At 42.2% G+C, this 27914-nt stretch overlaps 1 protein-coding gene across 2 annotated transcripts; it reads right to left on the bottom strand.

Annotated features, from left to right (window-relative positions):
• Positions 1-253: 253 nt before the first annotated feature.
• LOC115195448 (diamine acetyltransferase 1-like) lies at positions 254-27801 on the bottom strand. Of its 2 annotated transcripts, XM_029755292.1 has the most exons (6): positions 27559-27801; positions 5948-5999; positions 5766-5849; positions 2078-2170; positions 1936-1976; positions 254-686 (listed from the first exon to the last, which is right to left on the bottom strand). In XM_029755292.1, the coding sequence occupies exons 1-6, from the start codon at positions 27622-27624 to the stop codon at positions 510-512; spliced, it is 513 nt and encodes a 170-aa protein (XP_029611152.1). In that variant the 5' UTR covers positions 27625-27801; the 3' UTR covers positions 254-509. The 2 variants fall into 2 exon arrangements, with proteins under 2 accessions (XP_029611152.1, XP_029611153.1); XM_029755293.1 differs by lacking the exon at positions 2078-2170.
• Between the last annotated feature and the right edge of the window lie 113 nt (positions 27802-27914).

Below are 27914 nucleotides of genomic sequence, written 5' to 3'. Positions count from 1 at the left end.
TACTGAAATGACTCCCACGAGAGACGGAGGATGAAGGGAGGGCATATGGAGTGATGCATGTTCTGTAAAGCCGTCCCCTCCCCTTCCACACGATCATGACCCATAACATCTGACCCCTGACCTAAGCCCACCGTAATGGGGGGCCAGGGATTTCATTGTAAAGCAATGAACTCACCCCACTTCCCTCCTAGCCGCACAGAAATCAGTCACCATAGAACATAATCACCACCAACATAAACACAAACTACAGAGAGAAAAATAATAAAGCACTGTATCATAGAATAGTAAAATACATTGGTCAATAATGAAACAGGGAACGCTAGGAATCCTAAGGTGCGTTGATTACACATGATTAGTAATGTTTAATGCCCCTTTTAATAATAATAATCTACTGTCAGAAGTCACACCCCCCCACCGCTGAAGAGAAAGACAGGCAAATAATTAAGTTCATTTAAATTGACCAAGTCTGTCACTCTTGTCCCCATCTTTCTATGTGTCTTGGGGCCAGCTCACTCTTTGGAGCCGGAGGACATCTTGAAGAGGGAGCTCTTGCCGATCTTGAAGAGTCTCCATCCCTCATCCAGAGTGATGTCGGCCGCCCCACGATGCTTGTAGAACTCTATAGACTCCTTGTTGCCCTCGGCGACGACGAAGTGCATGCTATTGCAGCGAGTCTTGAATGCCATCTGAGGGGGAGAGAGGAAGGGAGAGCAGGTGTTAGCACACATAATTCAACCCAAAAGTGTTTGATGGGGTTGAGGTCAGGGCTCTGTGCAGGCCAGTCAAGTTCTTCCACGCCGATCTTGACAAACCATTTCTGTATGGATCTCGCTTTGTGCACGGGGGCATTGTCTTGCTTAAACAGGAGAAGGCCTTCCTCAAACTGTTGCCACAAAGTTGTAAGCACAGACTCGTCTAGAATGTCATTGTATGCTGTGGTTTTAATTTCCCTTCACTGGAACTAAGGGGCCTGAACCATGAAAAACAGCCCCAGACCATTATTCCTCCTCCATCAAACTTTACAGTTGGCACTATGCATTGGGGCAGGTAGCGTTCTCCTGGCATCCGTCTAAGCCAAATTTGTCCGTAGGACTGGTAGATGGTGAAGCGTGATTCATCACTCCAGAGAACACGTTTCCATTGCTCCAGAGTCCAATGGCGGCGAGGTTTACACCACTCCAGCTGACGCTTGGCATGGTTATCTTAGGCTTGTGTGCGGCTGCTCGGCCATGGAAACCTATTTCATGAAGCTCCTGACGAACAGATCTTGTGCGGATGTTGCTTCCAGAAGCAGTTTGGAACTCAGTAGTGAATGCTGCAACCAAGGACAGACGATTTCAGCACTCTGCAGTCCCGTTCTGTGAGCTTGTGGCCTACCACTTCGCAGTTGAGCCGTTGTTGCTCCTAGACCTTTCCACATTACAATAACAGCACTTAGAGTTGACCAGGGCAGCTCTAGCAGGGTAGAAATTTGACCAACTGACTTGTTGGAAAGGTGGCATCCTATGACTGTGCCACATTGAAAGTCACACAGCTCTTCAGTAAGGCCATTCTACTGCCAATGTTTGTCTATGGAGATTGCATGGCTGTGTGCTCGATTTTAAACACCTATCAGCAACAGTTGTGGCTGAAATTGCCGAATCAACTAATTTGAAGGGGTGTACATACTTTTTTATATATAGTGTACATCTTCTCTTTTCCCAACGCACATTCATTGATTATTTCAACAGCAATAACCAAACAAAACACACAGAAGAACAGAATCAATGGTATGTACAAAAAAATCATAACTCACTGAAATGGGCTCGATATGGGATTCTGTTTGAGGCATTGACCTACAACAAGATTCTGGCCAGAACCATGTAACAACTGACTGACAGCTACCATCTAGTTTTTACCATGTTTGTACTGGGTCATAACTCCTAAATTACTCACGTCACTGAGGAGCTTGAGGATCTCTGAGCCAATGCCAATCTCTGGTGGAAGGATGACAGAGAAGGAGAGATAATGGTTACTGGTCAGGTCAGAGAGGAAAGAGAGCGACAGATTAGGAGAGGAAAATAGTTATTTTGCTTACTCCTGTACTCTTCCATGACAAAGAAGTCTTCCAGGTAAAGCAACTTGCCGATCCAGGGGTCATAGGTGAAGTAGTACATGGCAAACCCAATCACTACAGGACATGGACACAGAAGTAAACCCACACACATAAAAACAAGCCAGATGTAACGTAACAGCTCGTACCAGAGTTACAAGACACTAATCTAAGGTCCGTTTAGCATCTCCCTAAATGGTTAAGGGAGGTTAGGACTTGGAGGGGCAGAGCTGCTCATAGATCTATGGTTAAGATTAAGTTGTATTTTCAGCGGTTAACTCAGTCTGGTTGCCAGGAGACTAAAGAGGAGACGTGTCAGTTGGTTGTGTTGTGAGAACTGATGCGTGGAGACAGGCTGTTCTAGCTCAGAGAAGCTTCCAACGGAAGTTGGTTAGCGGGTGTGTATCGCACAAGTGTTTCTGGCCTACATTGGAGTGACATCCACATCATAACAGGAAGTAGGCCTAGACACTATACACACCAGCCTTTCAATCAGAGAGACATGTGTTTGTGTGTGTGTACAGCAACAACATTTCAAACAAGACACCTAGTTACTTCTCATAGAGAATGTGCCAAAGTGTAGCTGAAATGTTTGTCTCCTCCCAGACATCCACTGTCATGTCATTGTGCATCACATCAATGTACAGTGCATTCGGAATGTATTCAGACCCCTTCCCTTTTTCCACCTTTTGTTACATTACAGCCTTATTCTAAAATGGATTAAATAAAACAATTTCCTCAATCTACACACACACACACACACACACACACACACACACACAACTACATAATGACTAAGCAAAAGCAGGTTATACATCTTTGCACATTTATATAAATAAATACATATACACACTACCGTTCAAAAGTTTAGGGTCACTTAGAAATGTCCTTGTTTTTGAAAGAAATGCTATTTTTTTGTCCATTAAAATAACATCAAATTGATCAGAAATACAGTGTAGACATTTGTAATGTTGTAAATGACTATTGTAGCTGGAAACGGCAGATTTTTAATGGAATATCTACATAGGCGTAGAGGCCCATCATCTGCAACCATCACTCTGTGTTCCAATGGCACGTTGTGTTAGCTAATCCAAGTTTATCATTTTAAAAGGCTAATTGATCATTAGAAAACCCTTTTGCAATTATGTTAGCACAGCTGAAAACTGTAATGCCGATTTAAAGAAGCAATAAAACTGGCCTTCTTTAGACTAGTTGAGTATCTGGAGCATCAGCATTTGTGGGTTTGATTACAGGCTCAAAATGGCCCGAAACAAAGAACTTTCTTCTGAAACTCGTCAGTCTATTCATGTTCTGAGAAATTAAGGCTATTCCATTTGAGAAATTGCCAAGAAACTTTGTCATTATGGGGTATCGTGTGTAGATTGGTGAGGGGGAAAAAAATTGTTTCATCCATTTTAGAATAAGTGGGGAAAAGTCAAGGAGTCTGAATACTTTACGAATGCACTAACTGTTTTATGGAAAAAGGTGTCTCTGTATCGAGTAAGGGCAGTACAAACTGGGCTAACAGTAAGGGCTGTGGCTGTCATGAAATTTTGTCAGCTGGTGATTGTCAAGCAAATAACTTCCAGTCTCACGGTTATTGACCGTTAATTAACAAACGCATTTAGCATCTCCTGGCTTCCATGCATAGCCTACATGCCACCGATGCTGACCTTAAGAACATCTACATTTTAAAAAGTCTAATAAATCCATGTAATATAGCCTACATCATCACAATACATCTATTATGTATTTTAGACTGGTCTAAAGAAACATGATGTGAAGAAAATGTAGTCTATTTCAAAAGAACAGAACAGCATACACCTTGTCCTTATGTTGGGCCCTGACCTGGGTATGTCATACGGCTGTGGGCTACACTAGTTCATTTAGCAGACAAGATTTGCTTAGAATTCCATGGCATTATTTTATTTCATAATTTGAAGAATTCTATTGAACATAGCTGAATAAAATAGAATGTTTTTTCCAAAAGATTTCTGGGGGAGTGCGCACATGCGGCTATTCTGTGTTGAGCGGTTAACAAAGAAACAGGTATTCCTATATGCTTCATTTATAATTTTTTATTCAATTTTAGTTGTGATGAAAACATATATCTCGACGTTTGTATTTTTTATATAATCCAAGGCTTCATGATGCGACTAATGATGATTTGAAAAAAGTTCCATTAAAAAAGGCATGAGCTCTGCTTTGTTATTTGTGCAGGCTGCACACATTATCAGCCTCTCATTCACAATTTGACAAACACTTGATAATTCCTCGAATTTCCCAGCTGCTTCCACATTCTGTGGCCATAATACCCCCTAAATACATCCATGCCTTTTGCGGCCAGAGGCCGTTGTGCCCTTGGGCTGAATATAATAATTATAATTCCCTTCTCCCGGCTGCGTGCTCCGAAGCACCTCTCACTTACATGGCTCTCTCGGCCCATCACGTGTTCGGGTCTTTCTCACAGGCTACAAGTGAAGACAGACACATCAGGGACACAACTGCGCGCGTCCTTATCCAATTCTGAGGCGCACATTGAAGATATAGGAAGAACTATCCACATTTACTTTTCGTCAGCCAGCAAGATGAGTAGGCCTAACAAACAGCAAAAGCACAAGCCTATGTCAATCTACTATCCCCCATAGTAAATATTCCAAACATAGCCTGGGATAGTTGTGTGATGCAATAGATCCCGAATTAATACAACCACTAGCATCAAAAAACCTTTAAGCAATGAGGCTGACGCAGCAGATCAAAACGTTTAGCTTAAAAATGTTGATAGCCTAATAGTTTATTTCGTTACATTATAAGGGCAGCAATGTGCAGACGGCAGTAGGCTATAAGCGCAAATGTTCCAAAATTCAATTCTCAAAAGTGCAATTATGCATGTATTGCTTTTATTATAAAGTGCATTTTTATGGTGAAAATTCTTCCTCAAGCGCTGTCTCAAAACAGGGGCATAAGGGGAAAATGCATGTCATCTACGCACTTAAATAGAGAATGGAGGACGCTTTTCCCATGGTTAATTTTCATGCCAGCCAGGTGAGCTATACTCCTGTTGTACAGAGAAGCAATGCGCTTAATATTAGGAACGTTGAGAAATAAATATAGTAGGCCTAGCCTATAGAAAGCTGATCTTCCTCTTTTCAGTAGAGGCCATCACTCTGTTTTCTCACTCAATTTCATAGCCTATAGAAATGTTGGGCAACATGAGCTCTCATGAAGTGTTTGATTAGATTTTCCATAACATTTGCATTGATGTCAGAGTGGTTAGAGGGACAATAGAGTGCAGTTAGCAAGTTTGGTAGGATACTGATGACCATCAGCAGAATCAGAGCTTGGAGAAGCCTAATTACCATCACATGGAATTTGACTGCCATCATGACTCGTGACTGCAGGTGTGGCGGTAATACGGTCACCGTAACAGCCCTAATTACAGGTTTGATTTATGTTTGGCATAGGGTCAGTAGCTACATGCCAGGGATCCCCATGGGGCAGACACATTCTTCTATGCATAGGAGAGGCACCGTTTCAGTCAAGCCCATCAGATATAGTTTGCTATAATACAATACTTGTCTATGTCGCACTCAACACATCCATCCAATCCTCTGAGATGTACAGGTGTGCTCCAGGGGATAGGCGGGATGAGACGATATACAAAATCTCTTACCGATGTTGCTCTGCTGCTCACTGGGGACTTCTGCCACCACGCAATGGTATAATGGGTGGTCACCGAATCCGTCCTCGAGCAGATCTGTTATTACAACGTTAGAAATGCCTTATAAACTCTATGCACTGTAGTCAATCACACGGTGACCGAGACAGAAATGCTTTAGTTTCATTCAGACTCACCTTCCTCAGTCAGTATCACTTTGTCTTCCATTTCTTCATATTTAGCCAGTTCCTGGCCAGAATAAATATTTCAGATTCAAAACCAAGAACAGCGAGTCAATAGGGAAGGTTTATCATTCACTGAGATAAGTGACGGTCAACAAAGAGAACAGTATTTAACTTTAGAAACACAATCAAATGGAGGAAACCGGGCTCGTTGACAACATAATAAACACAAAAAGGTACAAAATTACAGAGCTAACTGTGATACAGACAGATATCCAGCGGAAGTTGTGTGTTTTTGTCACCTTCAAGACAGACAAGTGTGCAGAGTTTATCTCTGAATGCAGTTAGGATGAGCACATTTAAAATACCCAAATGGGGGATAACAGGTTGGATTTTCAGGACATTCCCTGGTCATTGTAACCACCACCCGGAGGGCAATGCAAAAAAAAAAAAAAAACAATTTCTCCGTTTGTACCGACATATTGAATATTATTATAGAATATGCATAAAATTCATCCTCCAAATGCAACGTCTGCCTTTTGTCTCAAAACGTTCAATTTTAATACCTTCAAACACTAAGTTAGGTAAGCCTAACTTCAAAATAGTCCAGGGCATCATCACTGTCAATCGTGAATGATAATATTAAGTGAAATATTCAAACTGTGTCTGCATGCCAATCATTTGGTCTCAATCAGTTTAAATTGGAATATGCATTTCTTTTTTCTTGAATTGCTGTGTCATGATGGTGTTCAACTACACTGAACAAAAATATAAAACGTGTTGGTCCCATGATTCATGAGCTGAAATAAAAGATCCCAGAAATGTTCCATACACACAAAAAGCTTATAATGAAGATATACGGAAACGTGTGCTCTACCCAAAATTACAACCAACTAATTTCAGCATTACCGCAAAAATGGAAGAGGCAAGTGGCAGGGGGAGAAAGTAAGGAACTTGTCTGTTGGCCCTGCATTAAAAAGACCAAAATTGGTTAAAGAAAATTCTGATAAATGAAACTGGTATACTTTTTATTTAAAGGACCCAAAAATTGACAGCTGTGACATATAGATTGCAAAATTGTTGGTAAGATATTTTTGATATACTGATTACATGGCACATGGTTTATGAACTGATACATAAAACGACACTTGATTCAAAATAGTTTTTCAGTGTAAGCTATTACAGTGAGGGAAAAAAGTATTTGATCCCCTGCTGATTTTGAACGTTTGCCCACTGACAAAGAAATGATCAGTCTAAAATTTTAATGGTAGGTTTATTTGAACAGTGAGAGACAGAATAACAGCAAAAAAATCCAGAAAAACGCATGTCAAACAGTGTTTAAACCTTTTACAATGAAGATCTGTGAAGGTATTTGGATTTTTACGAATGATCTTTGAAAGACAGGGTCCTGAAAAAGGGACGTTTCTTTTTTTACTGAGTTTATATGGCAAATAGAAATCAAAACTGGATGGTCTTCAGAGATAGATAGGAGTTAAGGGTAGCTGAAAGATGGGACTAAAAACAAACAAAAGATAACTATTGTAAAATGTATATAGTATGTATAGGCTGGAAGTAGAAGCCTAAGTGTTGTCCATTAGTTTACTCCAATTAGGGGAGGGGTGGTAGGGTTAGGGGAATATATATATATATATTTGGGATTGGAAATGATGCAGACAATTACATTGATGGAAGCTACAATCTACAATATTAAAGCTGATCTAAAAAAGAAAAAAGCTTATCTCAAATCTTGTTTACATCCCTGTTAGTGATAATTTCTCCTTCGCCAAGATAATCAATCCACCTGACAGGTGTGGCATATCAAGAAGCTGATTAAACAGCATGATCATTACACAGGTGCACTTTGTGCTGGGGACAATAAAAGGCCACTAAAATGTTCATTTTTTTGTCACACAACACAATGCCACAGATTCCTTAAGTTTTGAGGGAGTGTGCAATCGGCATGCTGAGAGTAGGAATGTCCACCATAAGCCACCACCAACTTCGTTTTAGAGAATATGGCAGTATTTCCAACTGGCCTCTTAGGAACAGGGCACTGTTGAAAGGAGGGATTTCTGGGGTAGCGTTAAGTGTGGAGGTGGCGCAATTGAAGTTGAAAAATTCCTGGTGTTAGTGACGTGGTGGCAGCTGAAGAGAATTTGGGTATATGTGATATTACTAAAGAAGTTATAGGGTGTTTTGAGGGGTGGTGTGGTGTCCTGTCCTCCCAGGCCATTGGCATGGGGCAAGTGCAGATAGGGTCAAAGTAGTGGAATTATGTAGTGGGTTTTTAATGAGTGTAGGTGGTAGCTGCAGAGAAGTACCTGGGTGTACGAGATTACTGCGGAAGAGTTAAGAGTGTTGAATTTGGTCACCCCGAAAATTGCTCATTTGATACGTTAGGTTTATTTGAGCCAATAGAAGTTTTGTAATGCTTAAGTTGTTACGAGTGTACTGATTTTAGTAGGACACTTTACATCGGAGTGGTCCCGAGATGGCTATGCATATTCATGAGACTAGTAGCATAGCATCTCCCTCCACTGAATATAGGCCGTTGACGTCAACAACCCTCATTGAATATTCAAAAAAGTATTAAAATAATGAGATGTATCCACCAACCCGAAAAAAAGGATAGGCAGGAGCTAGACAGCTGGAGTGGTGCTTTGTGGACAATAACTCCAATTTCCCTCATCCAGAGCTAGCTAGCTAACGTTAGCGGCCCTAGTCTGACTTCACGAGAAAGCTAAAGAAAGCTGACGTTATCCTAGTAAAAATGCCCTGTCTTAGGTCAGTTAGGATCACCACTTTATTTTAAGAATGTGAAATGTCAGAATAATAGTAGAGAATTATTTATTTCAGCTTTTATTTATTTCATCACATTCCCACTGGGTCATAAGTTTACATACACTCAATTAGTATTTGGTAGCATTGCCTTTAAATTGTTTAACTTGGGTCAAACGTTTCAGGTAGCCTTCTACAAGCTTCCCACAATAAGTTGGTCAAATTGTGGCCCATTCCTCCTGACAGAGCTGGTGTAACTGAATCAGGTTGGTAAGCCTCCTTACTCGCACATGCTTTATCAGTTCTGCCCAAAATTGTTCTATGCGATTGAGGTCAGGGCTTTGTGATGGCCACTTCAATACCTTGACTTTGTTGTCCTTAAGCCATTTTGCCACAACTTTGGAAGTGTGCTTGGGGTCATTGTCCATTTGGAAGAACCATTTGCAACCAAGCTTTAACTTCCTGACTGATGTCTTGAGATGTTGCTTCATTATATCCACATAATTCTCCTCCCTCATGATGCCATCTATTTCGTGAAGTGCACCAGTCCCTCCTGCAGCAAAGCACCCCCACAACATGATGCTGCCACCCCCGTGCTTCATGGTTGGGATGGTGTTCTTCGGCTTGCAAGCCAGCCACCTTTTCCCTCCAAACATAACGATGCTCATTACGGCCAAACAGTTCTATTTTTGTTTCATCAGAACAGAGGACATTTCTCCAAAAAGTACGATCTTTGTCCCCATGTGCAGTTGCAAACTGTAGTCTGCATTTTTATGGCGGTTTTGGAGCAGTGGCTTCTTCCTTGCTGAGCGGCCTTTCAGGTTATGTCGATATAGGACTTGTTTTACTGTGGATATAGATACTTTTGTACCCGTTTCCTCCAGCATCTTCACAAGGTCCTTTGCTGTTGTTCTGGGATTGATTTGCACTTTTCACACCAAAGTACATTCACCTCTAGGAGACAGAACGCGTCTCCTTCCTGAGCGGTATGACGGCTGCATGGTCCCAAGGTGTTTATACTTGCGTACTATTGTTTGTACAGATGAACGTGGTACCTTCAGGCGTTTGGAAATTGCTCCCATGGATGAACCAGACTTGTGGAGGTCTACAATTGTTTTTCTGAGGTCTTGGCTGATTTCTTTTGATTTTCCCATGATGTTAAGCAAAGAGGCACTGAGTTTGAAGGTAGGCCTTGAAATACATCCACAGGTACACCTCCAATTGACTCAAATGATATCAATTAGCCTATCAGAAGCTTTTAAAGCCATGACATAATTTTCTGGAATTTTCCAAGCTGTTTAAAGGCACAGTCAACTTAGTGCATGTAAACTTCTGACCCACTGGAATTGTGATACAGTGAATTATAAGTGAAATAATCTGTCTGTAAACAATTGTTGGATAAATGACTTGTGTCATGCACAAAGTAGATGTCCTAACCAACATGCCAAAACTAGTTTGTCAACAAGAAATTTGTTAGGTTGACTCCAACCTAACTGTATGTAAACTTCCAACTTCAACTGTAGCTAGCTAGATGATAGGTAGCTAGCTAAGTGTATAATTTAATAAATCACCATGTTACTTTAAGTTGCACTATACAGAAATTGCTTGTCCATTTCCTGGTTGCTAAAATTCTAAAAGTTTGCCTAATTTCAGTTTGTGACAAAATAATCTAGTGTAGAGAATCATTGTACCGTTTAAACCGCTGTGAAATATATTTCCAAAACCAAAAATATTGTATTTTCAGCTTTTTGAATCTGGTGTACAAACCGAAAGTAAAATATACAAAAACGGGAAGCATAGAAATAGCATACAACAGATCTACTGCTTCTTGGACTTGCTTTCAATGAGAATGACAGATCTATAACTAACATTTCTATGTGAATTTCGTTGTGTCGCCCAATAAGTTACATATTGCCACTTTAACCTATTCTGTCATGCACATGCTGTCTATCGTGTCTCTCTGGATACATTCCTGCTTATGAGTTTCCATGTGTCCACTTCACTCACTCCTGTTTGTCTTATAACCAGAAGACCTCTGAATGCAGCCAGAGGGGGACACCTGTGTTCTGTACAGTTCCTCATCAGCAAAGGTGTGAATTGTCACTTCTGTTGACAAAAATGGAATGTTAAAACATAAAATGTAATTGTAAGGAAGAAGCACCCAGAGCATTGTTTATCATTGTTCCTCTTGTCCAGACACACAGGGCACCTGGACATGGCGTTTCCTGTTAGAGGCTGGGGCTGATGAGATGCACACAGCACTCATGGAAGATTGTATGTTGAGTACACACAGACACTGGCTGCTGTTGGACAGCGGGGCACAGGTCAACATGCTTGCTGAATCTTTTGGCGGCCTGTGTGTGGGGATACACACACACACGTATAGCTGGCTGCCCTGCTGATCGAGAGGGGCGCCAACCTGGAGGAGGTCAATGATGAGTTATACACTCTACTCATGGAGGCTGCATGAGAGGGCCAAGAGGAGATGGTGGCGCTGCCAGAAACTCACCCACTCCTATCCTAGGTAGCCCCCTGCCAGGCACTCGCCCACTCCTATCCTAGATAGCCCCTGCTAGGCAATCGCCCCCTCCTATCCGAGTTTCAAACTTATTGAGTTGATGGCTTTTTGGCTTTTCCAAAACAAATTGAAATAGCCAACAGTGGGAATAGATTGGTACTTTAAAGTGTGTTCCAAGCAGAAGCATCTTATCCTCCTCCCTCTGTCTGCAGGTGCCAACATCAATGGTCAGACAGAGGAGGCCCAGGATACAGCCCTGACTGGCCTGCTGTTGGGGTATCCTGAAGGTGGGTGATTTCCTTAAGGCCGGGCCGACATCGAGCTGAGTTTGCTCAATGTCCACGCCGACGGGAGACAAAGCTGACGTATGAATGTGACAACTAAATCACAGACGTGGCTGATGTGCTGGTGCAGAGTGTGAGGGCATTTTCTATTAAACCTTACTAATGCTTGTGTACTAAAATATCCTTCTTTAAGCCTAGGCATTGGGCTTGAGATTGTTATAGAAACTAAATCATATATGATAGAAAAGTGTGTTTGTATTACTATAGACCTGGTCTAACTGTTCTGTGTGGGTAGTATGACCCCATGATGTCTGGGAGCTCAGCCAAGACCTGACAGAAACGAACTGGTTCCTTTTAGCTTAACTGGAGACAGAGCAAAGTGTTATATCCTGCACACCAGTGATAAAGCTGAGCCTGTTTCTGGGTGAAAGGTTCATGCTTGCGTGTGTGTAGGGGTGGACCATACATCATCTGGGCCGACAGTCAAAGGTGCTTGCTTGCCCAACTTGGGTGAACCATTGAGCTACTGTTAGAGGAAGTATGTCTGGAGTGACTTCCTGTCACTTTAGCATCCATTGTCCTCGCTCAGTTGCGACAGAATATAGCCTGTACACCGTAACCCAGTTTCGTCTCTCCCCCCACACACACATACATAAAATCACGTGTTTTGCAGATGCTTGCATAAGATAGCTTGCCTATATAAGGCATCCGTACTCTTTGTGAGCGGGCTCTCACCCCATTCACTTTGTGTGTGGTGCGACCAGCTTCCTTATTGATCTTGCCTCTCCTCATTATTAATTAAAGGTAGAATTTCCACCACAAGAAGGGGCCTGGCCTGGTGAAACCTCTCCCTTACCCTCTGGCTTGGCCTCATCTCTGGCAAACAGATTTGTTCACACGCTTACATAAGTGTGGGAGTGCTTCCCAAATGGCACCATAAACCCTATAGAGTGGGGTCTATATTTACTAGGTCCCACAGGGTGCCATTTAGGAAGCCACCTGGGTATTGTTTAAACTTTAGATGTTGGATACATGACTGCTTGAATTGGCTCTCCTCTTAAGACTCCTATCTTTCTGTTTCTGTTGGATCATGAATCAGAGGGGGTCTACTGTACAGTTCCTGATCAGCAAAAGATGCCTCTGCTCCCTCCCTGTACGACACACAAAACCACACAGGAGACATCTGACTCATTGCAACTAGAGCCACAGACACCTTGCTCATCAGATAAATCTACAATGATACAGTAGTCTTAACCAGTTGTGATTTTAGCATGCAAATCTTGGTTGGACAAAAAAAATACATAACGTGGGATGCATGCCAGCAAAGCCAATACACAACAACACTAAACAGCGAAACAGTTCAGCCTCATTTACTGCTTTAAAAAAAACAGCTGATATGACTGACTTGCTTAAACAAATGTGGTTTCTACTGACAATTGAGATGTACAAACTATGTTATAAGGGGATGACAAGCGGATAAGAGGTAATTTCAATTAAGACAATGAGCAAGCTAGGATGGACGTAGTCAATATAACTATTTGTTCAGCACTTTTGAAATGTACAGCGACAGAATTCATAACATGGACCGTTCTTAGTGTTCTTCCTGTACACTAAGTCAGAACCGTGGGATAAATAAAGGGGGCATATAAGCAGACAATGAAAGCGCTTACAATATTCGATGATTACATTTTTCAAAAACAGGTTATAGGCTACTTGTGCACCAAATCAGAACAGTAGGTGAAATTAAGAGGTGAAAATAGACCAAATGATTAGGGAGAGGCACATGGGCTACTAACAGCTTACTACACAACATACACTTAGTATTACTTTCTTAGCTACAGTATAAATATCTCCCTGGCATATTACATAATTTATGCAGCAGCATACAAGACATGTTTGGACTCACCTTGTTGTGCTGTGTTCACTTGAACAGGAAGGTGGCGCGGCGGTCCTTCGTGGGCAACTTTTGTCATCAAACTTTATCATCAAATTCTGGCATTCTCTGGATTTATGGCGCTTTCATGACAACTGGGAACTCGGGGGGAGGGGGGGGGGAATCTAGTCTCATGACGACGTCAGTGATCTTCAGGAAAAAGGCCCGAGTTCCCGATTTACAATTCTGAGTTGGATGAAAGTTCAAAAACTTATTTTCCCAGTCGTAGCTAGTTTTTCTCCGAGTTCCCAGTTGTCTTGAACTCACTAAAGTCAGATTTTGCAGTTCCGAGTTAAGTTGTTTTGAGCACGGCACAAATCATGCTTCATTAACAGCATGGCCAATGTTGAATGTTTATCATTTTAAACTATGAAAACAGACCCTTAAACCGATGAGCACCGATACGTTTTATCTATAATTTCTCTTCATATGACAAGGATTGAAAAGGATTTGCCAGTAGATTGTCGACTTGATTCATGATGATGACTGCTAGCTACGATTTTGAAAGTATGATTTTGACATGATCAGTCCAATCAAAGCTACTGTATATATAACATGATTTGACGTCATTTTATCTGTGGCCAATGACCATGAGCCTTCTTGGATGGGCACTTCTAATGTAACGCCATGTCAGCAGCCAAAGGGCTAGAATTTCCGAAGTATATCCCCTTACACTTTGCGGTGACGTAGCTTCCCCATGAGTGGCAGAACACTGAGCCAATCACAGCGCAATGCTCTGTATTTTCTGCTGGCTTGCCCCACCACCACAGAAAGCACTGAGCTAGGCTGAAACGCCGGCATTTTGGAGCTGCCTTACTCAAGAAAACAAAAAAAAGACCATATTTGTATGCGGCTTTATTAACTCAATTATATTTGTATTTTTTTTGTACATTGTTTGCAAACTGATATGTGACACATATTAATGCCAAAATAACATGCAAAACAGGCAAGACCTGTTATTTATTTATTATTTTTTGGCTAAAAATGTGGGGCTCAAAACAGGTGGGGCCCTGCCGGTCTGTCTCTTTCTCTCTCTGGCTGGCTGTCTCTCTCTCTGGAACTCTGGCTCTTTAGTTCTCTCTCTGGCTTGCCCTCTCTGGCTTGCCCTCTCTGGCTTGCCCTCTCTGGCTTGCCCTCTCTGGCTTGCCCTCTCTGGCTTGCCCTCTCTGGCTTGCCCTCTCTGGCTTGCCTTCTCTGGCTTGCCTTCTCTGGCTTGCCCTCTCTGGCTCTCAATTAATTTCAAAGGGATTTATATGCATGGGAAACATATGTTTACATTGCCAAAGCAAGTGAAACAGATAAACAAAAGTGAAATAAAATGAACAGCAAACATTACACTCACAAAAGTTCCAAAGAATAAAATACATTTCAAATGTCATTATGGTTCACTGGTTGCCAGGGCAGTTATTGGGGACATTTCCCTGTGTAGGGTGCCGTCTTTCAGATGGGACGTTAAACGGGTGTCCTGACTCTCTGTGGTCACTAAAGATCCCAGGGCACTTATCGTAAGAGTAGAGGTGTTAAACCTGGTGTCCTGGCTAAATTCCCAAGCTGTCCCTCATACCATCACAGTCACCTAATCATCACCAAACTTACAATTACCTCATTCATCCCCCCTCCTCTCCCCTGTAACTATTCCCCATGTTGTTGCTGTAAATGAGAATGTGTTCAGTCAACTTACCTGTTAAAGTAAAGGTTAAATAAAAGCTCAGTTTCCACCTCATTTTGTGGGCAGTGTGCACAGTGTCTTCTCTTGAGAGCCAGGTCTACCTATGGCAGCCTCTCAATAGAAAGGCTATGCTCACCGAGTCTGTACATAGTCAAAGCTTTCCTTAATTTTGGGTCAGGTATTCTGCTACTGTGTACTTTCTCTTTTGGGCCAAATAGCATTCTAGTTTACTCGGTTTTTGTATTCTTTCCAATGTGTCAAGCGCACTCTTTGGCTCACTCTCTCTCGCTTTGGTTCTCTGGATCTTGGTCTTGCTCCGTCTCTCTTTTTGTTTTGCTCTCGGTCTCTCTCTCTGAATCTCTTGCTTTGGCTCTCTGGATCTGTCTCTGTCTCTGTTTCGTTCTCAGTCTCTCTCTGGCTGTCTCTCCATCTCGCTTTGTCTCTCTCTTTGCCTGCCTCTTTCTTGCATGCACGCTCTTTGTCCATCTTTCTCTCTGTTTCACTCTTGTGAAACTGAAGGTAAATCAGTTTGGCAACAATGTTTTAATTGCTTTGGTGATTGATTCGATGGGTAGTCATGGATACAGCACACTACTGATTGCACAATCAATGATGTGTGCCTCACCATGCAATAGTTACGTCAAAATGCATTTTCTCATTATTTATTACATACATACATACCTCACAAAAGTGAGTACACCCCTCACATTTTTGTAAATATTTGAGTACATCTTTTCATGTGATAACACTGAAGAAATGACACTTTGCTACAATGTAAAGTAGTGAGTATACAGCTTGTATAACGGTGTAAATTTGCTGTCCCCTCAAAATAACACAACACACAGCCATTAATGTCTAAACCGCTGGCAACAAAAGTGAGTACACCCCTAAGTGAAAATATCCAAATTGGGCCCAAAGTGTCAATATTTTGTGTGGCCACCATCATTTTCCAGCACTGCCTTAACCCTCTTGGGCATGGAGTTCACCAGAGCTTCACAGGTTGCCACTGGAGTCCTCTTCCACTCCTCCATGACGACATGACGGAGCTGGTGGATGTTAGAGACCTTGCACTCCTCCACCTTCCGTTTGAGGATGCCCCATAGATGCTCAATAGGGTTTAGGTCTGGAGACATGCTTGGCCAGTCCATCACCTTTACCCTCAGCTTCTTTAGCAAGGCAGTGGTCGTCTTGGAGGCGTTTGGGGTCGTTATCATGTTGGAATACTGCCCTGCGGCCCAGTCTCCGAAGGGAGGGGATCATGCTCTGCTTCAGTATGTCACAGTACATGTTGGCATTCATGGTTCCCTCAATGAACTGTAGCTCCCCAGTGCCGGCAGCACTCATGCAGCCCCAGACCATGACACTCCCACCACCATGCTTGACTGTAGGCAAGACACACTTGCCTTTGTACTCCTCACCTGGTTGCCGCCACACACGCTTAACACCATCTGAACCAAATAAGTTTCTTGGTCCCATCAGACCACAGGACATGGTTCCAGTAATCCATGTCCTTAGTCTGCTTGTCTTCAGCAAACTGTTTGCGGGCTTTCTTGTGCATCATCTTTAGAAGAGGCTTCCTTCTGGGACGAAAGCCATGCAGACCAATTTGATGCAGTGTGCGGCGTATGGTCTGAGCACTGACCGGCTGACCCCCCACCCCTTCAACCTCTGCAGCAATGCTGGCAGCACTCATTCATCTATTTCCCAAAGACAACCTCTGGACATGACGCTGAGCACGTGCACTCAACTTCTTTGGCCGACCATGGCGAGGCCTGTTCTGAGTGGAACCTGTCCTGTTAAACCGCTGTATGTTCTTGGCCACCGTGCTGCAGCTCAGTTTCAGGGTCTTGGCAATCTTCTTATAGCCATCTTTATGTAGAGCAACAATTCTTTTTTTCAGATCCTCAGAGAGTTCTTTGCCATGAGGTGCCATGTTGAACTTCCAGTGACCAGTCAGTATGAGGGAGTGTGAGAGCGAAGACACCAAATTTAACACACCCGCTCCCCATTCACACCTGAGCCCTTGTAACACTAACGAGTCACATGACACTGGGGAGGGAAAATGGCTAATTGGGCCCAATTTGGACATTTTCAATTAGGGGTGTACTCAGTTTGGTTGCCAGCGGTTTAGACATTAATGGCTGTGTGTTGTGTTATTTTGAGGGGAAAGCAAATTTACACTGTTATACAATCTGTATACTCACTACTTTACATTGTAGCAAAGTGTCATTTCTTCAGTGTTGTCAAATGAAAAGATATACTCAAATATTTACAAAAATGTGAGGGGTGTACTCACTTTTGTCACACACACACACACACACACACAACCTTCCCGAGTGGCGTTGCAGTCTAAGACACTGCATCTCAGTGCAAGAGGCGACACTACAGTCCCTGGTTTGAATCCAGGCTGAATCACATCCGGCCGTGATTGGGAGTCCTATAGGGCGGCGCACAATTGGCGCAGCTTCGCCCGGGTTTAGCCATTTTAATAAAGGTTAAATAAAAATGTAAATTATAAAAACATTACATACCTTTCAAAGCCTGTTGGAAACTGGAAAAAGGATTTCTCCCTTTTTCTCTGGACTGTATTGCAGCCGATTGCTACACATAGGCTCATCTTTGCATCTTTGTAATAATTCAGTAGTTATCAGTATCTTTGACAAGAAACACGAGATTCCAGCTCAACAATTTAATAATCAAGTTCGAAATTAGCCTTACATAATGTTGTATTTTTTTTAATATATATTGCTTCTCCTCCCCCTAAACAAAATCACAGATAACATTTTACACTAAACAAGGTATTTATTGATGACACATGTTTCTTATCGTGAAAACAAGTTGATTCACAGACGCAGTTCTAGTTTTGGAAACCGAAAACTGTAGGAAGATCAAATGTTTCATTGATGAGAAAATGTTCAGAATGTCAAAATCCATCTCGATCCATCTTCTCCCACTCCCGTCCAAAGGGCTTCCTCTCACTACCATATTTGGTAGTGAGGGGAAACCGCGAAACGGATGCTTCACATTTATACATCTGGTGAAATATCTGTCTCATTATTCTGTGTTCTTGGCCTTAGGTCCTATGCGATCCTTCTTGACTTTTCCTTTTCTTTATATCTAGGTGATATCGCCAGCTGCAATGAGTACCTGACAGTCAAGAAGGACCAATGTTTAGGGAGGTCATTTTCAGTCTCCAAATTGTAAGCATTTTGTGCCTTATAGTTATAAGGAAATGATGGTCAGTTTACGAACATGTGTAACGGAGGGCTAAAGGACTGTAATATTCTTAGGTTTCTGGTTTGAGTGTGTTCCCATCCGGGCGTCAGTCAGAACGCAATGATGGAAAGACACAGTGAACGGTTGGCTTGTAGTTTACTGAAGGAACAGACTAAATAACACCACAATATGTGCAGGGCTATGGCTTAATCCCTAGAAAGGCTACTGCTTGTACCACTGATCCATAACTGTGGATGTGGAAAGGGGATAGTTATTGTGTGTGGTTGTCCTATAGGAGGAAGCAGAATTCAGACTACCATTAATAATAACCATGAAAAATATACAGCAATTATACAATGACGTTACTTGACACCATTTACAATAAAGGCATCACTGTAACAGGTTACTACACATAAAGGGCCTAATCTAAAGCACCACTAGGTGGCAGTAGTAACACATGACTGGTGCATCACTACATAACTGAATGGTGGAATCTCATTGGATCCTACAAGACAGCGGAATGGATGGGGCATAATACTGAAGGAAACATACACTGTAGGCTTGATGACCTTTATCACTAACTCTCATAACAGGCCTACACTGAAAGTGTATCATACCACTATCAAGTGCTATGATAACCTAAATAGTACACATAAGCATACACAAACATAATCCACTGGGCGTATAATAACTCCTTTATAAAAAATTCAATGACTGTGGCAAGAAAAGAGATCCATGAAGTGAACATGGACAGCATCTGTAAGTCTGATTTGTCATTGAGTAAAGGTAAGGATGGCTCACCTCAGGAACTGAATGGACATTCTTATGGAGAAATCAAACGTTGCAAGGATCTGTACAAAATTCCTGGAATCTGAACATGTCCCTATTCTTCCATGGCCTGCATACCAGATACCTATTGAGCATGTTTGGGATGCTCTGGATCAACGTGTACGACAGTGTGGTCCAGTTCCCGTCAATATACAGCCACTTCACACAGCCATTGAAGAGGAGTGGTACAACATTCCACAGGCCACAATCAACAGCCTGATGAACTCTATGCGAAGATGATGTTGCGGTACATGAGACAAATGGTGGTCACACCAGTTATTGACTGGTTTTATGATCCACACCCCTACATTTTTAAGGTATCTGTGACAGATGCATATCTGTATTCCCAGTCAAGAAAATCCATAGATTAGGGCCTAATGAATTCATATATAATTCATTCTGAAAGTATTCAGACCCCTTGACTTTTGACACATTTTGTTACATTACAGCCTTATTCTAAAATTGAATAAATATTTTTTCCCATCAATCTACACACAATACCCAATAATGACAAAGCAAAAACTGTTTTTTAGAAATGTTATACAAATGCATAAAAAATATCAAATTAAATATCACATTTACATAAGTATTGAGACCCTTTACGCAGTACTTTGTTGAAGCACCTTTGGCAGCAATTACAGCCTTGGGTGTGACGCTACAAGCTTGGCACACCTGTATTTGGGCAGTTTCTCCCATTCTTCTCTGTAGATCCTCTCAAGAGCTGTCAGGTTGGATGGGGAGCGCCGCTGCACATCTATCTTCAGGTCACTCCAGAATGCCAAATCAGGTTCAAGTCTGGGCTCTGGCTGGGCCAAAAAAAGGACATTCAGAGACTTGTCTCAAAGCCACTCCTGCGATGTCTTGGCTATGTGCTTAGGGTCATTGTCTGGTTGGAAGGTGAACCTTCGCCCCAGTCTGAGGTCCTGAGTGCTCTGGAGCAGGTTTTCATCAAGAAGAGCTCTTTAATTTTATCTGTTAATCTTTCCCTCGATCCTGACTAGCTTCCAAGTCCCTGAAAAATATCCCCACAGCATGATGCTGCCATGCTTCACCGTAGGGATGGTGCCAGGTTTCCTCCAGACATGACGCTTGGCATTCAGGCCGGAGTTCAATCTCGGTTTCATCGGACCAGAGAATCTTGTTTCTCATGGTCTGAGAGTCCTTTAGGTGCCTTTTGGAAAACTCCAAGCGTGTGGTCTTGTGCCTTTTACTGAGGAATGGCTTCCATCTGGCCACTCTACCATAAAGGCCTGATTGGTAGAGTGCTGCAGAGATGGTTGTCCTTCTGGAAGGTTCTCCCATCTCCACAGAGGAACTCCGGGGCTCTGTCAGAGTGACCAAGGCCCTTCTCCCCCAGTTTGGCCGGGCGGCCAGCTCTAGGAAGAGTCTTGGTGGTTCCAAACTTCTTCCATTTAAGAATGATGGAGGCCACTGTGTTCTTGGGGACCTTCAATGCTGCAGAAATATTTAGGTATCTTTCCCCAGATCTGTGCCTCGACACAATCCCGTCTCGGAGCTCTATGGACAATTCCTTCAACCTCATGGTTTGGTTTTTGCTCTGACATGCACTGTCAACTGTGGGACCTTATATAGACAGGTGTGTGCCTTTCCAAATCATGTCCAATAAATTGAATTTACCACAGGTGGACTCCAATCAAGTTGTAGAAACATCTCAAGGATGATCACTGGAAACAGGATGCACCTGAGCTCAATTTCGAGTCTCATAGCAAAGGGTCTGAATACTTATGTAAATAAGGTATTTTTTAAATTTTTATAAATGTGCAACAATGTCTAAACCTGCTTTCAATTCATCATTATGGGGTATTGTGGGAAGATTTGAGGATTTATTTTATTTAATCCATTTTAGAATGAGGCTGTAACGTAACAATGTGGAAAAAGTCAAGGGGTCTGAATACTTTCCGAATGAACTCCATCTTAGGTTGGCCATAGCCTGACGGTGAAAGCGCAAAATGGGATTCATCAATTTAGGTCATTCAGAGTACATGTCACTGTTTCTAATCTAATTTTTCACACAGGGTGCCTTCCCTTAGCCCGGCGGGCGAGGTTGGGACATTTTAGAAAGAAATGGACTATACTCACTTCTCCAGGCACCACTACACCACTGGCTGTAGCGCAACAAAGGGTGGAATAAGTCAAGGGGTATGACTCATTTCTGAAGGCACTGTATATCTGCCTATCACGCCAACACTGACATTCTTACACACACACACACACACACACACACACACACACACACACACCTACCCCTTATGCTGTTGCCATAAAGTATATACTGTTTACTATCAACCAACTTTAAGGTGCATTACTATGTAACCCACATACAAATTAGCGTAGTTAGGAGCCATAGGGGATCCCATAGCAGTACCCTTCATCTGGGTAAATAAATTGTTTTGAAACATGAAATAGTTGTGTGAGTACTGTTATAATACAGGCTCCCGAGTGGCGCAGTGGTCGAGGGCACTGCATCTCACTGCTAGAGGCATCACTGCAGACCCTGGTTCCATCCCAGGCTGTATCACAAACGGCCGTTATCAGGAGTCCATAGGGCGGCGCACAATTGACCCAGCGTTATCGGGTTAGTAGAGGCTTTGGCCGGGGTTGGCCGTCATTTGAAAATAAGAATTTGTTCTAGCCTCCCGAGTGGCGCAGTCTAGTTTGTCCTTGTCAATCTGCGTGCCAGTTATGATTTTCATGTTTGCATTATAATTTGTGTCTGAATGTCTAAATGCTCACAAACGGATGCATTCCATAGCTCGCTACAAACAGAGGTGCTGTGCATTAGCACCACGGAGCTCCACTATAGGCCTACCAGCATCAGATGAACGACGCCGCACCAAGGCGCTGTTCAAGGTGTTGAATCCGGCGCGGTCTTTGCTATTTTTATAACGCATCTAGAGATCGTTATTGTTTGGCAAGCGTCCTTGATTGTAAGTAATTCCTTTGATGTTATGTCTCGTATTCCACTGCATTATGTGTATTTGTCTGACATGCAGTTGTGGTCAGCAGTTTTAAAGCGGTGGTCATTTTAATTTTGAGGTCTGCATTTGAAGTCGGCCTTATTGTGACTTGATGGCCTGTAGTAGTGGCTTTAGGTATATTTTGTTTCGTAAAGCTGACCAAATGTTGGTTTTTATTTATGGTTTTGATTTATGGACAATATTCACTTGATGCGTTTTATCAATATTTCGTTTCAAGTGTCTTCTGCTGTTTTAACTTGCATCTATCAGACATCTCGATTGATTATATATGGACATTGCGTTAGAACACTTGGAAATATGATTTAATAATAATAATAAAGTGTATACATTGCTTTTCTTTCATGTATTTTTGTGTCCCATTTCGTAGGGCCCCGCAAATTACGCATGGGCTCCGCCTCCCCGTCGTGTCAATGTTTACAACTTCGATGAAAGGATAAAGCGGAACTATCCTTCTGGTAACGAAACGAGAGAGGGAAAAAACACAATGAGAAAACTTGTGTTCTCCTCTCCAAGTTTGATCTCAGCAAATAACAGTAACGTTAAGTTAATGTGCTAGCTTGCAGTGCATCTCTCTCTAGTCTGTCTGTCTTGCTAACCTAGTTGGGCAGAGCATCTCTTGGTCTGTCTGTGTCTTGCTTGCCAGCCACTTCCAGGGCTGTGTTCTGTGACTTTGTGCCTGACAAAAGTGAGAGTGAAATACAATTATTTATTACGTTTGATAAAACGCCAACGGGCAACGGTGTTTAAAAACTGCAGCTCGGAAAAAGATATCAGCATCGTGCGTTCATATGCGCGTGCACGAAATGAAATTCACGCTTTCCAGCAGCAACCACTGTGGGGACCAGTCCAGACCATATATGGGCGTGATGGAGCTCCTCATAGGCTGCACATAATTTTAAAACAAGACAATGATTATCTAGCATCTCAGTCAAGGTTTAGTTACAACTCTGGACTAATGCAAGATGGAAAGCAATGGACTGACATTGATTTATATATTAAATTAAAATGTTGGGCATACTGGACAATATGGATGCACATCTCTCAGTAAATAATAACCATCAACTATTCAGCTAAGCCATAGTATAAATAGTATTTTATATTTGAAAATGTATAAAAGGAAATCTGGGGGAACCAGTTTGAATGGGCCTGATGCAGCTGATAAAATTAGTAATAGTATTGTTATCTATAATTTACAGGTGCTATGCTTAAGTTTGATCATCAGCCATGAAACGCTATTAGCGCTCACCACCGCTAACTAACTAGCCATTTCACATCGGTTACACAAGTACTAACACAGCCCCAGTACAGCTGTCTTCAGCAAGTACTAACACAGACCCAGTACAGCTGTCTTCAGCAAGTACTAACACAGTTCCAGGTGAAGTACAGGCAGCCCCAGCCAGTACTAGCACAACCAGAGGTGTACAGCCAGCATCAGATACAAGCAGCTCAGACCCTAATAGAACAGTTGCTGCTCCACCAAATGACCCAGCAGACTGGCCCCCCAGTCTTAACAGACTTTATGAGGACTGAGTTAGTGCGCAGAGGTCCATTCAAACTAGGACTGGATTTTTCTTACCCTAAAGACAAGTCTAGAACAGGTTTCCATTCAGGCTTACTACAGAGACAGCTGTCAAATGGGGAAAATATTACCAGGAGCTGGCTTTCATAATCAAAAACAACGCTGTGTATTGTTTTTGCTGTAAGCTCTTTTCTACAAAAGACTACAAAATAATAAAGGAAGGCATGAATGACTGGTCAAACATCAACACCATTCTGAAACACCATGAGGGTAGTCCTGAACACAGACAATATGAATAAGTGAAGAGAACTTGATCTGCGCCTAAATTGGGGACAGACTCTAAATGACAATGTTGGAGGCTGAAAGAAAGACATGGCGGGATGTCCTTGCATGTTTAATAAGTATCACCCAGTCTCTGGCTGAAAGAAGCCTAGCATTCAGGGGTTCATCAGACAAACTTCCAACCAGACAATGGAAACTTCCTAAAAAAAAGAGGTTGAATTATTGGCAAAAATTGGACCGTAATGAAAAATCTCAACCAAATCAAAGATGGAGAGACACATGCTCATTACCTTGGGAAGCGCACACAGAATGAGCTGATACAGATTGTGAGTGACAAGATTCTGGAAGCAATAGTGACTCAAGTAAGAGACTCAAAGTACTTCTCCATTATATTGGACTGTACACCTGACATTAGTCACCAGGAGTAAATGTCTAAACCTTGTCATTGCAGATGCTGCCAAGTTTTCAAAAGATGCAGTTGGGTTTTTGGGGTATGTGCAAAAGCTCTTCACCTTCTTTTCAGCTGGCACACAAAGATGGAGTGTTTTGAAGAAACACGTGAACATAACCGTGAAGTCATGGAGTGACAAGATGGAAGAGTAGGCTCAAGTGTTCATGCAATCAGGTATCAGGCTTCTGAGGTTCGGGAGGCATTACTGGAAGACAGACAGATGAGCAACGATCCTGTGGCCAAAGTGGAGGCACAGCACATGCAGAGGAAGTTAGGTCCTACCGCTTCTTGATTTGCTGTGTCGTATGGTGTGAGATACTGACAATGACAAACAAGGTGAACAAGCTCCTCCAATCCGCCTCAATGCAGTTGGATATCGCAGTGAATTTAATCTCAAATGCAAAGGCCTCCCGCACTACATACTTGTAACGGTTGTCGTACTGTAGAGAAGACCAAGGCGCAGCGGATTGCGTGCTCAACATCATAATTTATTAAATAATGAAAACACGGAAAAACAAGAAAATAACAACGGCCAAACCGACAGTTCTACAGGCTATATAGATACTTACAGCAGTGCAAAATAAACAACCCACAACCCCAAGAGAAAAACACACACCTAATATATGACTCCCAATCAGGAACAACGATATCCAGCTGTTCCTGATCGGGAGTCACACAGACTAACACAGAAACAGAACAACTAGAAACTACATACAACACACAACTTCTGCCACATCCTGACCAAATACTAAACAACTACTCCCTCTGCTGGTCAGGACGTGACAATACTGGGAAACTGGATTCTCTGAGGCCCAGACAACAGCCAAAAGCATTTGTGAAGAAATTAATGTGGAGGCTTTTCTGAAAGAGAAGAGACTGAGAAACAGCAAGAGGTATTTCAGCTATGAGGCTCCTGATGAACCAGTGATTGATGCACTGAAAAACCTTGAAGTCAACTACTTCAACATTGTGGTCGACTCTGCTGTGACATCCATGGATGAGAGATTTGAAACACTCAACCAGGTGAAAACCAAATATGGAGAGCTGCTGAACTTCAGCACTGCCTCTGATGTCCAGTGAATCTTTAAAGGCTCACTGCATGGAAGTTGAAAACACTCTAACCGTCAGAGATGACTGTGACATCAGTGGAATGGATCTGGCACACGAGATTCAGAATTTACCTGATCTGCTATCAGATGACTGCCTGTGAGCTGCTTTCCTTTCTCTGTGAGAAAAACCTGGAGGAACTCTATCCTAGCCCTAAGAATTGCAGTCACCCTACCAGTAACATCGGCAGAGAGGAGCTTTTCAAATAAAAGCTCATCAAAAGCTACCTGTCACAGGAACATTTGAGTGGTCTGGCCATCATGAGCATAAATCATGATGTGGGGAAACATGTCCTATGATGACATCATTGATGATTTTACCTCAAGAAAGTGCAGAAGAGGAAGATTTTTTAATTCAAACATTCAAATGTTTACACACTTAGTAACATTTAAGATTGTATGGCAAAAGTGCATTTGTGTAAATGACTGCTTAACTAACTATGTGACATACTTTCCATTTCTTCCAGGCAGTCCAGATAGACTGGTGCCCATGCTGATACTGACAATGCCCAGGCTGTAGAGGGAACCAAGACAAATACCCTCACACGTGTGCCTTAGGTTGCCGACCCCTGCTGTACAGTATACTTGCTTATTTTGTCACATATACTGAAATTAGTTTAACTATTAGAATTTGAACAACCAGGAAATGGAAAGATTTCTGCATAGTGCATCTTCAAATTAATAATAAATACCCTACTGATTCTGTGGTGATTTTAGCAAGTAAATCTTGGTGCGGCCAAAAAAGAAAAAAGTGGGATGCATGTCAGCAAAGCCACTACACAACACTAAACAATACATTAATTGCACTAAACAATCACTGTGCCAAACGGTGCCTACATAAAGCTGACCCAACAGCAGAGTCCCAACAGCAGTCCCAACACCTTACCACTGATACACCTGGCTATCAGGAGAGCCTTGTCTGGCATCGAAACCGTTCATTCAGCCTCATTTACTGCCTTTTAAAAAAACATAGCTGATATCGCTGGCACATGGGCTACTAACAGCTTACTACACAACATACACTTTATTACTTTCTTAGCTACAGTATACATATCTCCCTGGTCTGTCATTCTCTGGATTTATGGTGCTTTCAAGACAACTGGGAACTCGGGGAAAAAAAGGTCCAATCATTATGATGTCAGTGATCTTCAGGTCGTAGCTCTAGAAAGACGCCCGAGTTCTGGATGTACAATTCTAAGTTGGATGAAAGTTCAAAACTTATTTTCCCAGTTGTAGCTCGTTTTTCCCCGAGTTCCCAGTTGTCTTGAACTCACTAAAGTCAGATTTTGCAGTTCCGAGTTAAGTTGTTTTAAACTCGGTACAAATGATGCTTCATTAACAGCATGGCCAATGTTGAATGTTTATCATTTTAAACTTGGAAAAGAGACCATTAGACTTGGGACCGCACAGCTACTCCACTGAATAGAAGGCTAATGACTGATTTGCAATGCTTGCAGTTAGCCAATGATACCTTCCAAACCACTCATTGTTGAATTAGCGATTTCCAACTTGTTGTGTAATGTTTATGTCCAATGGCCGATGAGCACCTATACATATATAAAAATTGGCCAAGAAGTGGGGCTCAAATCAGGTGGGGCTCAGCCCCACCTGCCCTGAATGACGGGTCGCCACTGCTGATTCTTGAAGAACATAACTTAGAAATGCCTCATGAGTTTTAAGTTCAACTATGGTACCCCATCACAACCACAAATCTGAGAGCGCTTTTACTCCATACGTTATATTCCAAAAATAATTACCCACTTATATTAACATTACGGTACGTACAGGCATGTCAAACGTCCCCAAGGAAGTACAATTTTAAGTGCTGTCAATTGTCCCGTTTCTCTTGGCAAGATTTGCTTCATTCGTTACATCCTTTTCATAGTTATTTGTATTTTGGTATTTAACTAGCTAACTCCTCAAGCATCTTTAGATAGCAAATCAACGATACACACGGAAATACTGTCGCCGGAGAAGAGTGAAGAAGAGTGAAACCAGTCGACTTTCTAGCTAAGCAAGCGGTGATTTTAGTTTTCGGCTTACCTTTATCATTCGCAGTATGTCAGGCACATCTTTCGATTCAGCTTTCCGTATTTTAAAATTGGCCATTTTCTTATTTTATATTAATAAGAGCTGAACAGTCGACTTAAAAATGTAGCTAGTTATCTAACGTTAGCTACCTTGCTGGTTCTATTCAAACCAAGTCGCTTTAAGCTAAATGTTCGCTAGATATATTGAAGGACATTGTGGAGAGGTTAGATTGGAGGCGCCTTTTTATCCCGGTGTTGTGTGAGCCAGCCCACTCGCTGGTTGTTGTTTTTACACAAGGCGTGTGTTTTACTGTCATAAATGCATCACAGATGCTTCATTACACAGTGGCGTGTATTTATGGTTGCCAA

Source organism: Salmo trutta, chromosome 6, assembly GCF_901001165.1.
Source record: "Salmo trutta chromosome 6, fSalTru1.1, whole genome shotgun sequence".
Lineage (NCBI taxonomy): Eukaryota > Metazoa > Chordata > Actinopteri > Salmoniformes > Salmonidae > Salmo > Salmo trutta.
Note: the sequence above shows the minus strand (reverse complement) of the source record. Positions and strands in the feature narration are given on the sequence as shown.